At 33.9% G+C, this 15,808-nt stretch overlaps 1 protein-coding gene across 12 annotated transcripts in view; it reads right to left on the bottom strand.

Moving 5' to 3' along the window:
* Positions 1-15,808, bottom strand: part of ROBO1 (roundabout guidance receptor 1) — a 1,005,278-nt gene that overhangs the window by 11,406 nt on the left and 978,064 nt on the right. For all 12 annotated transcript variants that reach the window (XM_036218858.1, XM_036218857.1, XM_036218860.1 and 9 more), the window contains 2 exons: positions 8,452-8,858; positions 5,284-5,436 (listed from right to left, as the gene is read on the bottom strand). In XM_036218858.1, coding sequence (XP_036074751.1) covers positions 5,284-5,436; positions 8,452-8,858 — 560 coding nt within the window. The remainder of the gene's footprint in view (positions 1-5,283; positions 5,437-8,451; positions 8,859-15,808) is intronic.

Raw genomic sequence — 15,808 nt, 5'->3', positions numbered from 1 at the left:
TTTCCAGATATTTTCCTATTATTGACAATGACCTATTGACTATCATTTATTTATGTATACCAGTATGAGCAGCTCTTGAATATTAAAATTATGTCTTGAAAATTCTTAATATAATAGCAAATAAAGGTTCTAGGAAACTTTAGGTGTTTTTTCATCCTTTTTTAAAAATATATATTTTTTAGTAATATTATGGTGACATTGGTTAACAAAATCCAATAAGTTTCAAGTGTATAATACAACAGTAAGGAATATATATTGCATTGTGTATTCACTGCCCATAGTTAGATTTCTTTCTGTCACTGCATATTTGACCCTTTTTACTCCATCTACCGCCCCCATCCAACCAACGCTCTGGAAACCAACAGACTATTGTCCTTGTCCATGAGTTTATGTTTATTTTTTTGTTTGTTGTTTTTAGGTTTATATCCCATATATAAGTGATATCATGCAGTTTTAACTTAGTATTTCTCATTCTTATATTATTAAAAAATGAATTAATGCGTTTTTTGTCCCACAAGTAGGTACAAATTTTTTTTGCAACTAATTTCCTCTTGACATTATATAGCCCAAACTAAGGCATTTGAAATTACTGTATTGGTCTTTGTAAGCAGAAAACTTGAGACACCATCTTACTACCAGCTGTTTTACTCAGGACTCCAAGTGGTCGAACTTTTACTTGCATTTTTTTGCTGTTAGCTTTCATGGCTCACCACATTCTATTTTCTCGTGAAATAGCCTTAACACTTTACCTAAAATGATGGCCAATGTATATAGCAACAGCACTGATTTTCCTCAGATTCTACAAATCAAAAGATTTTTAGTCTTACAATATAGACTGCCATTGTCACTAGTGCCTGATTTTTTTCCTTTACTACTTTAATGGATTTTAAAAAACAAAACAAACAAAAAAGTGATACTTGAAAGAAGTACTATCATCTGCTATTTGTTTATAAAAGTAACCAAAAAGAGAATATGAGAAGACAAACTGTAGTGGATTAAAGCCAAGAAACCAAAGACCAAGGAATTCTAAAAGTTCAGACTGAGCCTGTGAATGGGATGAGGAGAAAAACCAAATTCAGAGAATATCTGGAAGAAAAGGGAGTGAGCGACAGCAGATTCATTTCGTCACTATCTGCTTTCTATAAACTTAAACTGGATTATGAATACAAGAGACTGATGAAAACTGATGACTGCTACTATCATCAAATCATAAAATGTCTGGGCTTAACAGATATCAAAACTGATGATTACTGCTATCATAATATCATACAAAGTCTTGGGAATATATGACTCGAGACAAAATCTATTACAAGATGCTCCATATAGGTACTATCTATAACACAAGTAGAAAAGGAGAAGACAACCCAAAGGTAATTTTAAGAGTTCTAACTTTATGCATATAATTGCTTCTGTATCTAATTGACAATTAGAGGGAAACGCTGGTAGGTTCAATTTCTTATATAAGTAGATTACTAAAGAAGTTATTTTTAGGTATAAAATAATTACTGAGTCAAACCAGGGATTATCATAGTATAAATAATTCTATTTTTCACATAGAGATTAACAGTACTTTCACCCAATTCATGCCTCTAAGAGCTCAATTTTGATTTAACATGGGATTGTAGATCTGTTTTATACACACACATACACACATATATAAATGTATATATATACACACATATATATACGCACACACACATATACGTATATGTATATATGTATATGCATATGTATATGTATATGTATGTATAGGCTCTTTATATAAGCATGTAAATACTATTCTTTACATAAGATTTTCCAAATACCAGTATAATACGTAAAAAGTAGTATGTAGGAACATACACATATAGATAATTCTGCTGGCATCACCTCACTGTGGAGGTCCGGCACTCTATTTACTTAATTGCTTACGGTCCTAAGACCTTGTAATTAATGATAAATCAAGTCAAAATAACATCATTCCAAGGGGGGTGATGAATTTATAATTTATGAAAAGTAGGGCAGGAGAATAATGTAGATTTGGTTTTTAAATCAAGTATGCAAATGCATCGGAAAGAGTTGAAAAGAGGGGCTGGGAAGAATCTATTAGAAGGTCCTAGAAATGCACTTATGCTTGGCTTTAACTCAATAAAACTCTGACTGATAAATATTCATATATTTTAATCCTACCCTTCATCTGGGTTAAACTTGGAAGTGACAGAAATGAAATAAATAAATAGATCCTGCCTGTCATGTTACTATGACTATAACATGGAGCATTCCTTGTGTGTTAGGAGGTCTAGTATTTACCTACAGAACAAGGTACAGTCACAGTGCCATGGATCAGAGGCTAGAGAGCTGTTATGAGCTAAATTGTGTCCCCTCAGAATTCATATGCTGAAGTTATAAATCCCTGTACCTCAGAAGGAAACTATCTGGATTTAGAGTCTTTAAGAGGTAATGAAGGTAAAATAAGGTTCTTAGTGTGGGCTCTAGTCCACTCTGACTGGTTTCCTTATAAGACGAGATTAGTACACATACATATATAGAGGAAGGACAAAGTAAAGACACAGGGAGAAAAGAGATGGCCACTTATAAGCCAAAAGAAACCAGAAAAAATCAACCATGCCAACACCTTGATCTTAAACTTTTAGCCTCCAAAGCTGTGAGGACATCAATTTCTATTATTTAAGCCACTGAGTTTATGGTACTTTGTTATGGAAGCCCTAGAAAACTAACACACAGTTGACTGACAAGAATCATCAAAAATTACTCTTTAACTATTCAGACATAGCCATTCTTTATCCTTCTTTATAGAGTTTACATAAATTCATTTGCAGAATTTTAACAAAATTTTCAAAATAAAAATTCTACAAATTCAAGACTGATATATCATATTCTGAAAATAGTTCACATAAGTCCATTAACAATATTCAGACATATCCATCATGGTTAATATATTTTAATCATTGAAAAACGAAAGTGAAAAAACCCTCATGTCTTACTAATATATTTAATTCACATTTTAATAGGCAGCTTTTTAAAAGTCTTTCCCTGTTCCCCTCTCTTTTAATAATTGTACAAATTGTGTCTGCCATTGAGTTTCTTCATGAAACGGTCTGTGAAGATTTTTTCAAAAAATGCAGTGTAGTAAATTGAGAAAATAATTTCCAAGAAAATGACATTTGTTTTGATGTCATAGTATGTGCATTTCTTTTATTTGATGCATTTATAAGTATCTGCTTTTGCATGATTTCAGCTAATCAATATGAATAACACATCACTTTGCTATTTTTTTCTAACCAATTCAGAAAGCATCCAGAAATAAATTTAATACTTCTCAGGACAATAAATATAACTAAAAAATAACTGGTTATCAAAATGTGGAAAGTAAAAGCTAAAATTAAAAAAATAGCTTTAGTCATATTTCCATTTTACCTATTTTTGTAATTTTGAAAAAATAAATATTGGCTTCTATGTTATAGTAAGATAATTCTGCATAATCACTTTTATAAAATTAACACAGAAATAAAAAAATATTTCAAGTTAACTTTTTAGCTTTATCAATATTTCTATATATTTATTTGGTATTTCTGAAATAGACTTAAAAATTTGAGTGCTTCATCATTCAGCTTAATAATTATATTCGGGGATTAGTTAGAATTTACATTTAATTATTAAACACACTGAAATAAGTACTGCAGAATGTGGGACAATAAATATAGATCACAATTTTCAAGCACAGTGTAATTCATAACTGTGATGCTATGCCTTTCAACTTGGCATGCTTACATTATTTAAAGCATTTTTAAAAAGCATCACTCAATGCTAGAAGCCTCTCAAAACAAGTGTAAATATGAAGGCAGAGAGAGCTACACGAAGCTTTAGGCTACATTTTCTCCCTTATGTATTCAACCTTGATGTATTTACATCAAGGTTTGCTGTTTAACCAGTTTTTCAGTTAGGAGTGTCTCTCTTCTAGATAATAAAAATAATAGAAAAGCTATAAAACTTGTACAATGCCATTACAGGGGTTCCATAAATGTAAAACTGCCGATAGAGTTTGGGGATTTACACCTACTGTTTGTCCCTTCACAGAGGCAAACATGCACAAAGCCACTGTAATAACCCTTCAAAATCAGATAATATTCTGACAGCTCAGTTTCACTGACAAAAGAGTCCTGGGCAGAAGCCAGGAGGCCCAGGTGCGCTATGTCGTGCCAGTATTTAATGTAGTCTAATATCAGATAGATGCTAGTGAGAGAAAATACTCCGAATAAAGTACAGATAATAGCATGGACAGCCACTCACTGCAAAATTACTTGTGCTCATCATGCTGTGAGCTTTGTATTAAATTTTTCTGTCAAGTGGCAGGAATCACAGGGAGAAGTGCCTCAGAAAACCCTGCTTGTAACCTTGGATAAGAATCTATAATATTAGGCTTTCATATGATAATGGCAAATGATGCCCTTTTTGAAAAATTGCTGACTGGTAATGAAAGTCCTAATCAGATTGTGGTTGGAGAGGACCAAGAAGTAGGGAACGCTGCCTGTGACACCCTTCTTCCCCCGCACCTTTAGTAAATGTAGCAAACTTGACAAGATGGGTGAGTCTGAGAGAATTTATCTTACATGAATTTTCAACAAATCCCTTGGGGTTGTTTTACAAAACAAGAAGGTGGTGGTTTAATAAATGTTGGGCCACCTGAGGCACTTTCATTAAAGGCTTTCTTTAGACAACATCACAATGTTTGCATTATTCTCCTGCGCTCCCTTGAGAATAAAAGCCTCACCTCTTCAGTGAGAGTCGATATTGTGTGTGAAGGCATGAAGAAAGATGAATCGGCTTGCCTCTTGGTTCACAAAATAACTGTTTGTAACATCACTGCAGTTATAATTAATATTCACATGAGCTTACTATCTTTTATTAAAATGCAAAATTCTCCAGAGGGGAAAAAAAAATGAGGACACTAAAGATTTATCAGTGAGTCTGGTGAAAGTTGATCCCATGCCATTACTTTAACTATAATAATTCCTATTTGTTTGAAACTACAAAATAACCTTTTAAAAATGTTACAAGTATACATTGTTTTAGTTTCTTAAATAATCAACTTATTAGAAAATTGCAGGGACTAGGGATGTCTTAGGAGATATGGAAGTCAATCATTCCTATAAGTAATATGAGGCTTACTGTTAATGGAAGTTTAATGTAATTACTAATGTCAGTGGATACATTTTCCAGTCACAGAGAGCCAGAGTAAATAGGCACGATTCATAGATGTTTTCATTGTTTCAATGGACTTACCATCTGTGTAGGTTTCTCTGCGCAGATGTCCTGGCTGGTGTTTTTGTTTCTTGGCTGGTCTGGCCTTCTGCATTACAGCAGCACTCATGTTGCTATCTGTAGAAACAGGACTTGTAGGTCGAGGGCACTGAGATGTATGAAAGTGTCGGCGGCCTGAGAGAAAAAAATCAAAGCCAAACTTATCAACAGATTTTAATTACAATAGAAATAATACAAATACACATGAAAAGTAGAAACATCCTTAATTAAAGAAACTAGCTTAAATAAAAAAAAAATTAACAAATAAGATATTTGTCACTCTGCTTGTGCTATCCACTGGGGAAAAAACCTCTAAAACATTTTTAAGCTTTTTTTTTAAACCACAATATTTTTATACTGATAAAGTTCATGGTACCTATTTATTAAAGAAAAACATTCCAATTATATTTGCAACTAACTTCACTAAAGTTATTGTTAAATAAAAACAGTAACTAAATTTTTGCTTAATATATTCAATGTCACTTTCTCAAGGGGAATAGCCAGAGTCCTTAAGAAATTTGTGTTCTAGGAATGAAGAGTACTAATTACATCTTCTATTTTAATTAAATATATGTTTATGCTATTCTTTGAAGCCATATTCCTGCTATCTTACTACATTCTCAAATATTTTCTCTTAAGGTGGCCTGAAATTAAGCTAGCTCACAAATTTAGAAGTGCCAAAAATTACTTATGCCTCTTTTCTATCACAGTATAGAAACTTGCCGGTTTGGGATAAAGTGATACTTCCAGGGACTTTTGTGATTTTTGATGGTGGCAGAGGTATTTTTTGATTACAGGCATACCACAGAGATATTGTGGGTTTGGTTCCAAACCACCACGACAAAGTAAGTATTAGAAAAAAAGGAGTCATAATCATTTTGCTGGTGGAGGGCCTTGCCTTCAATTTGTAAAAAGTGCAACATCTGTGAAGTTCAATAAAGCAAAGCACAAAACAAGGTATGCCTATATTTGGTTTTGGAGGGATAATATTCTCAGGTACCAGTGATAACTAAATTTGCTAATCAGATAACATACATTTCAGGGCTCTCAAATTCTCTAGGTGTCTTACGGAGACATTGTTTTATAAAGGCACCACATATTTAATCCATAATGGCAATGGAGTTCTAGTGGCCCTACACTTGATCTTCTCTATTTTGGTTATTAAAAATCCAGAGAAACAAATCCAGAACTCTCTGTTATTTGACAAGAAACTTCAAACAGACATAGACAACATGTCTTTGGCTATAAGCAGGAAAATTCACATATAGTGAAATCAACATATTTAAAGATGCTAACTGAAGCATATTAAATAAGAGACATTGATGCAGCCAAGTGAGAAGCAATGTGATAGGATAATTCATTCATATTAACTTCAAGTCATATGATAAGCAGCACCCTTTCCTTAAAAGAACATTTTAATAGGCAGAGGCCAATGCATGTTTAGTTCATTATAATTATGAGCCTAACTAAAACCAGAAGTGCCACTAAATTATAACACAATAAAATATTAAACCAAACTCTCTTTAGCTATGATGGAGACTATTACAATTAAAGTTACATATCCATGAAAAGAGAAAATTAAGGCTGAAACTGAACCCATTATTCATTCTATTGTATAAGGCCATCTACTGCTGGGTATACAGTTGTTCGCAGATGAATTTTCAATGTTATTTCCATGTTTCCTTGATTTAATGAGCTGAATGAAATACACTCTAATCAATCTGAAAGCAGTGGTTTGAGATATTTAATTTCACTTACTTTTTTTTACAGAAGATTAAAAAATAAGGAAATATGGAGAAACAAAAGCTATATATAAAGTTAGACATTATTTACTTATTAGGAAAGACAGGTAGCTTTGCATACTTATATTCGGCAGCTACTGAAGGGAGGGATTTGGTTGAAAACCATAAACTATAGGTCTGACTGAAATAAAGTATATATTCTACAATAATTGGCTGAGCGCTATCAGACATTTTTTTTCTATAACACATTCCTGATAAATAATATATAAAAATAACGTTATGATGTGAGTTAAATTTTCTCTAAATATATTCTACACTGATAAGAAATAATGACCAGTCCAGTATCTGAAGAGAACGTGGAAACTGCTGATGTGATAGTTATTATAATAAGAAAAATAAAACAACAAAATACCAATTATTGATCTGTTGTGACAGTCTTTTCATTCCTAAAAATATATCTCTTTCTTGATGGCTATATTATTTTACTCTACTATTTGTATTTCTTGGCTACCAGAAGTACACACACAACATGTATATGAATGTATATATGTATATATTCTATTCTACAAAGATGAAAATCAAGCTATAAATGTATGATTTAAATTTAAATGATTTTCTTTCTCATACTGTTTACTTTCTAAAAAGAGTTGAGAGTAGAAAATGAGAAGAAATGGGTTGAAACATAAGAAAGGATGTATAGTAATTAAAAATTGGCTACTGGCAATGAAAAGGGAACTTAGAAAAAATATGTAAATACACATTTAGATTAACTTGCTCTCCAAATTATTAGATTAGCAATGTTTAAGTATAGAACATAGTTGTAATTGAAAATATATGTATATTACAAATATCTTCATATCTTTGTAATTAATATTCTAATTGAGAAGGCATGAACAGAATAGGAATGAAGGAGAAATAGCCTTGTCTGCAATGGCTAAGTACCCCCCTGGATATTAATCTATTTCTCTGAGAGAATTTCTAATTAAATGGGATAACAGAACTACCATAATACATTTTATTTTGATGATGTTTTACATCTTAAAAAAATATATTACACAAACTTCACTTAATTGACTGTATGCATACCTAATGGAATTGTATATATATTTGTAATGACAATCTTAAAAATGAAGACTTCTAGGGTAGCTTTACTCGCATTATATAATTTATTAAGTAAAAATAAATAGAAGATTTAAAAAATCCTTGTCAAGAAAAAGGGAATAATCAGGCTATATCAAATCCTTGAATCTTAGTTTCCTTAGGCAGAAAAAAAAAAAAAAAAGAAAGAAAAAAAGACAGTAATAATAGTTGCATTTCACGTAGAACGTAAGATTATAGGAGATAGTCAGCGACTGACATATACTGATTGAGTTTTCTCTTCCGGGTCAGTGAAAAGTGTACGACTTACCAGCAGCATCCTGCATTTGACGTCGTGCCACTTTCAGACCAGCATACTCTGCGGCTGCCGCAACCGCCTGGGCAAAGTCAGCATCGGTGAAAAAGGAGCCATCTGAAGAACTAACACTGGAGCGTCCGCTGGAAATGTTATCCTCTTCCGAGGCTGAGCCCCAGCCATTGATCATGGATCCAGTGACCGAGCTCTCCAGGTCCCCAACACTGGAGGCAGGGGTCTGCTCAAGCCCACGTAACAAAAGCCTTCTGGTCTGCATCTTTGCCACTTCCAAGTCGGCTTCATCTTCTTCCTCTTCTGGCGCATCCGTATCCATATCTGAGACAAGGGGTCCTGAAATGTAGCCATAGGTATGTGGCGGAGAAATCGGCCGTGGAGGTGGAGGGGGGCTCACGGGCTGCCTTCTGTAGGGAGGTAAATAAACGCATAGGACTCAGTTCACAAAAGGATAAATTAATCAAGAAATTCAAAACACACTGATTGGAACTTTGCTTCCATGTATCTCATTTATTGGGGGGAAGGGGGATGACAGGAAATGAGAGCATGTCAAAGATTTATTTTATTTTGAGTCGTTAGAAATTTACCTTAAAACCAGAGGCACTTTTAACCAACCTGAGCTATCTTTTGATTCAACTTTAATAGAAATACAGTCAGCTATCTTTAAGTCTCTTCAAGTGTTATCATTTGGATCATGTTCAATTACAAAAGGGGAAGTGATACTATTTTGACGTCGATGCCTATGTATTTGTCCTAAAGCATACTGGATATTATTGACAGCTTATTATTACCAAAGACAATGGACATCAGTCCTGAAACACACTGGTCCATATACATATAAACTGTGCCTTTCCTTTTCCTTCATTGTCACTCGTACCATTAGAAGCAAATATTCATTTTGACTATAGAGAGTAGAATTTCATAGGATTAAAAAATTACACATTCAGCATATGACACAGTTTCCTTTAGATTTTATTCTAGTCAAAAAAAAAAAAAAAAAAGGCTGAGAGCCAAGAGCAATATTTCTCTGAATTACTCCCTTATGACTTTCACTAAAGATTATTAGCTATTTTTAAGTCTATCACTATTACCATTATTCTACATATCTTTTTACAAAACGCTTCAAGGTACTCTTCTTGATGTCCTGGAATTAGTTAAGGACTAAAGCTGAGGACAAAATAAGGTAGTATCCTACAATTTAAATTCACAGAGTTACCAATAACTAGTTTCAACCATCTTTCCACAGACCTGGAGAACAGATTAGTTCAAAGCAATCCTTTAACTGCCATCCAACATCATCACCCACAGTGAATATAAGATACTAAGAAAGTAGAAAGTGTTTAGACATTAGTGAAAAGCAAGGTTTATGGAAAGAAATTATTCCCCAGGGAGGAGAATGCCAAGAGATTATCTCTTAAATGAGGGAAATGCCTGAACAAGGGGAAGGGATATAGTGATTTCTAGTTAGAGGACTACTTAGTCAGTGACTTGCTCCATAGTCACAATGCTCTCTAAGAAAGTCTTTCTTTCTTAGAAATTTCTAAGAGAGAAATGATGTGGGTAGGAATATCGTTTGGAAGAGTTATGAAAATACCTCATCAAATTCTGTACTCCTGAGAAGTAAAAATGATAGAGTCCAAACAAGCCTGCAAGCCTGAGAGCTAATATTGGAGGGTAGGTGAGATTAGGATCTAGCGTCCTATGGTGACCTCCATGGCTTGGGAAACTAGGATATGAATGCCACTCACTGGTAGTGCACCTGAAGATGTGGCTAAATTGTTCAGGGACTACAAATGCCTGGAGATGCTGCCTAGGATTGTCCTTCATCAGTAGAGTAATTTGGTGTCAACCCTTTTCCCTCAGTAGCCTTATGATACTAAGGGAACAATATGAGATAAAATACTCATTAGGGCTAACCAAGGTAATGACTATGTCCTCATTCAGACTGCCCTTTTTATTACGTTCCCTCTTCCTTGCCTTAGCATTTAGGACAATGCACCTGGAAGAGGGGAAGAAGGGAAGTGGTTAAAAGCAGAACATGCCCTTTTAGTCAATGCCACCATATCCATAGACAGGTGCAAACTACTGCCAGGATGTCTGGAAGTGCACAATTACTGTTTTAAAATTAAAAGGACTGGGTCTTAAATTAAAAGAAAGCATACAAACAAAAAATATAGGATCTGATCATGTCTTAACTAAGAGACCTACTATAGAGAGAAAAAGAGAAGTTTAATATAGCACAGTCTTTAGGATGGGATGGAAGATGTTCAAAGAAAAACACTTTTGCTTTTTATCCCGATGAATTGAGATACTTCAATAAACATGTTTTATTAACACAAACAGAAAAGCATTAAAAATAAATGATTATTAAAATACTATAAATAACTCAGTTTTTGAGCAAGTATTTTATAAGTATATTTTACAATGTCAACTAATTTAATTCTCATAACTTTCCGAGGTACTTCTTTTATTATCATTTTACAGAGGAGGATATTAAAATTCAGAGGAATCAAGGACTTTGCCAAAGTTCCCAACAACTAGTATGTGTCAAATTTAGAATTTAATCCCACATTTCATTTCCAAGGTCATGATATTCTAGGAATGATATAATTACATATATATGCATATACACATATGCATATGCACATACATACATATATGTGTAATAATATATACACATGATTTGTGTGTGTGTATGTGTGTGTGTGTGTGTGTGTGTGTGTGTGTAGAGAGAGAGAGAGAGAGGGAGAGAGAGACATAATTCTTCAATATAATGTGTTATTTTTTATTTGTGGGTGGTTTGTAATATAGCTGTGTGTGGCACTAGAAGAAATATGAAGAATGTGCCAAAGCTGAAGTTATTTAAGATTTTAAAATGGATAATTGTTTCAATATGGAGTGTGTTATACACATAGGAAGAAAACCTTTGTTTAATTTATATTGCAAAAAAAAAAAATCACACTTAAAAGTCAATTTACAGTCTTTGTCAGCATGCACATCCTAAACCACAAGAAACTTCTTTTTTTAAAGACATGTAAGCCTTTTAGCACAAAAGGGACTATTCTGACCATCAATAAGGGATTGCAGAACAGCCAACTTCACTCTAAAAGGATGCCAGCATTGTTGTATTTGGATAAATCACATTCAATGGAGTAAAAACATCTTCCTGTTAAACAAGGGCTGGCTCTTGACTATTACCACCCTATGCAAATGCCGAGGAAAGACAGAAAAATTTATTCAAACCATCTGTAAATAAGGCAAACCCAGAGAATGTGTGATAAACATGTATAGTTTAAAATATGTAATATATTCTATTTGAAAACAAAAAGCTATTTCAAGATGCTGCACTCAAGTGGGACTTGCTACAAATGAACCTCCCTCCACCCTCTAGATTTTTCCCTGAGGGTTTTCAACGTCTTTTGAAATAATGTACAAGTATATGACTGTGAATCACAACACTCTAGGCTCCTGAAAAAATGATGCCTTCATAAACATGTTCAAGAAAAGAAGGGAACAATGCCATTAATTTATGAAAGCAGGTGTTTATATAGTTCAGCACATACCATTTACCAGGCAAAAGACAAAGAGGGAAAAATGCATACCTTTGAGGTTTTTTCTCTGAAACTGGTATAGCTTCAATTCTTTGTATAATTAACCATTAAACAGTTTGTAAATATAAAACATATTTAATTTGCCTTGGCTTTCTTACTTTTTTTCTTCCAAATGTATTCAATTTGTTTTTATTAATTAAATATGAGTTATTTTCCTATTCCATACATAAAAATTACTTTTGCTTTTCAAGAGATTTTTTACTAAATATTAAAGGTAAACAATAGGACCAGACACTTTTTGAAATAATATATGTAAATAAATTTAATATATTATTTTCATAGTTATTATCTGAAAGAGAGAAGAAAGATTTCTATCATGTTGGTCACATAGTTTGTCTAGTTGTAGACAAAAAACAGAATATCCTAGAAGCTCATTAGAAGGCCAAAATTGCAATATCCATAATAATACAAGTCTGAAATATTTATCCAATTAAACGTTGCAGTGTTACAACGGTCTCAGTTCTGTAATTTCTAAATTTAAATCACAGTATTTATGTATATTCCCAATCAATAAGCATCTCATATGCTTTTCTGGGATGAGAACCTGCCAGGTCCCATCAAGAAAGGGGAATTGAGTGTACTTTGTGAGTGCTCTGGCCAACAGAATGTGGCGGAAGTGAGATAATGTTAGAAATTCAGCTAAATAGATATGTTCCTTGCCTGAAGGGACTTACAGTCCAGTGGAAGAGACAGACAATTAATTAAATATGCAGTGATAATGCAGTATTCACAAAGCTCCATGACAGAATATGTCTAGGGTATTGTGAAAACACATAGGATTGAATCCTACCTCAGAGTTGGGGCATCGGGAAAGATTCTGTGAAGCATGTCTGCCACTTAATCTTGGATCTAGAGGACACATAACTATTAGCTCCAAAATAGAGAGGGGCTAATGATGTTCCAGGAAGATGGGACGACAAGTGGAAAAATTTCAGGGTGGGTAAGAACACTGGTCATTCCAGGAACTGGAAGAAACTTAGACTGAAGGCAACAAGAACAGTGAGGAGGCGGGTGGCAATGGATAGATAAGAAGGCATGCAGGGGTCAGATCACAAAGGGCCTTGATTGCTATATTAAGGAATCTTGCCTTTATTCTAAGGGAAATGGAAAGCTATTGAGAGATTTTAAGCAATGGAAAGGACTGATCAGTATTGCATTTTAGGAAAATGCCTCTGTACAGTCTGTAGCAGGAAGATTAAAGAATGGGCAAGGCTAAAGGCACCAAGCCCACTTATGGACCATTACAGTAATATAGGCAAGAGAAAATGGCTGTCAGAAGTAGGAAAGTGTCTTTATGACTGGAGATTTGTGTATCACTCTGAGCGATATTTAAGCAGTAAAAATCTGCAGTAATGAGTACTTGGATATAAGGGTCTGATGCTCTAGAATGAAACCTGCAGAGAAATAGCTATCTATTTTTAATGAGTGCATCAACAGGGGAGTGGCAAGATGATGAGAAACAGAAGTCATCTACTGATGGGGCATGCATTCAAATAGGCTTCACTCAAGGACTTAGCTAGATATGGGAATTATAGCACTATATATAGTATCAAAGAAGTAGGAATGACTTTAATGTCCAACATTAAAGTGTTTAAATAAATCATAGCACACATTTGTTTACACGAGTATCTAGAAAAATTATTGACATGAAAAAATACACTGTTCATTGAAAAGAGTAGCTTATAAAATAATATTGGTACATCATAAAATCAAAACAATGTGAGTACGTGTAGAGATGAAGAACTGAATATATCTTTACTGAGGTCTTACTTAACAGTGACTATTTTGGACTACATAGATCATTGGTATTTTTACATTTTCATTTCGTGTATCTTTATTGTCAAACATTTCTATAGTTGATTATAACTTCATCATAAAGGAATAGTAATAGTTTTGTGTTTAGTGGGCTTTCATCTACTTTTTATTAGCGCCTAGTGTTATCTCCAGCAACAGTCCTAGAAATAAAATTCTTAATACCTTTACAGACTGAAAATCACACAGTTATTTTTTAAAAGGCTGCATTTAGTCAGACTGTATTTTAAGTGCATTTTCCAATTATGCATGTCCACATCAAGTTTATAAAAGCATTCATACCCCCTAAAACAGCAGGAGTAGGTTAACTCCAAAAATTTCTAGTATCAGATTCCATTAATCAAACACTTACTGAAGGAAGCTTTGTGGACCTCAATAACATGAGTAAAACATCACATCTGCTCTCAAGAAGGTTTTAATTTAAATATGGAAACAGAGATACAAATAGCAAATGCTAATGAAATCTAAAAATGGATTAGTGTTATAGCAGAGCTGTGAACAGACCATTGTGAAGAATAAAGAAAAGGATGGTTGACTTTGCCAGGTGACCAGAAAGGAGTTTCACAGAGGTGGTACATTTGAAAAGGGCTTAGAAAGGTGAGAAGTGATTGCCAGGCAACCAAAGAAACAGCAAGAGCAAGACACAAGTGCTTCAAGAGGACACTATACAAGCTGAGCATTTTGGTGGTGGCTATGTGAGGCAAGAGTGGCCTGTTCCACTTGCTAGCTCCAGAGCAGCCTCTGTGGGCCAGGAAGTGCCATTGCTGACATGGAGGTTGGTGCACTTAAGATAAATTCAGGGAATTTCAAACAGACTATTTAGAAAAGTGGGTATGTGGAGGAATTGGGAGGGAGGGAAGAAGAAAAAAGGAAGAGATTGTGAAATCTTTTAATATTGGGCTAAAATAGAGTTGACTCTGAATGGGGACTAACATTACTAGACTTATATTAAAGAAAGATAATGTGGAAAGCAGACAAAAACGGGAAGATATGAAAAGTGAAGGTCGGTTCGAGGATATGGCAGTATGGACTGGCGACCTTCTATAGCAGCTATAAGAATAAAAAATGAACAAAAAAAAAATCATGAGATATTTTGGAGTTAAGAGCTGAAGGGACTTGGTAAGTAATTTAATTTTTGGAATAGTTGGAAGACAATAGAAAAAAACAAACATAGAATATTAAACTGATTTCAAAATCAGAATTTTTATTCGTAATTTTGCTAATTGTTTGGCTATTTTATTTTTAATACACTCAGATAAATGAGGATTGATAATTCTAAATAAGATCACCGATATATGAGGAGAAAGAACACATTTGAAATGTCAAGTGCAAAAACAAAGGATTTGGTTTTGGACATGTGCCGTCTGAGACGTCCACATGAAAATATCACAATGGTGCTCAATAAAAAGAGCTGGGCCAGCTAAATAAATTTGAAAGCCATCAAAATATAAGTAATAATTGAATCAAGTGATGGAGTGATAGCATAAGGGTGAGGACATTAGGGAATTAATATCTGTTGTGTACTTACCCTGCTTCAGATACTTTACATACAATATCCCATTTGACTCTCACAACTTCTAAAATTGCCATCACTGTAGAAAGCTTATGTCTGATAAAGATTGAGAAGCTTTAGAGTGACCATTAGGAAGTTACTTGCAGCAGATGATAGAAGTAAAGAAGCAAAACAGTAGAGGCTAGGATGCAATGCGCTGAGGTGTAAATGGGGATCACGCAGACAAAAGTTGTTAAATAACTCTAAGGAATAGAAAAAAAAAAGGAGAGCATGATAACTAGAAGGAGAAGCTAAGGAAAGTTTAAAAAGTGGTAAGGTTAACAGTGAAGATAAAAGGATGGAATGATGAGAAATAGGCTGGGAAGTCAAGATAAATAAAGGTGAATGAAGTTTTGATTGTTTTGAGGAAGGTGGAGAAGAT

The sequence above is a fragment of the Rousettus aegyptiacus genome, unplaced genomic scaffold (genome assembly GCF_014176215.1).
Source record: "Rousettus aegyptiacus isolate mRouAeg1 unplaced genomic scaffold, mRouAeg1.p scaffold_m13_p_4, whole genome shotgun sequence".
NCBI classification, from domain to species: Eukaryota; Metazoa; Chordata; class Mammalia; order Chiroptera; family Pteropodidae; genus Rousettus; species Rousettus aegyptiacus.
Note: the sequence above shows the minus strand (reverse complement) of the source record. Positions and strands in the feature narration are given on the sequence as shown.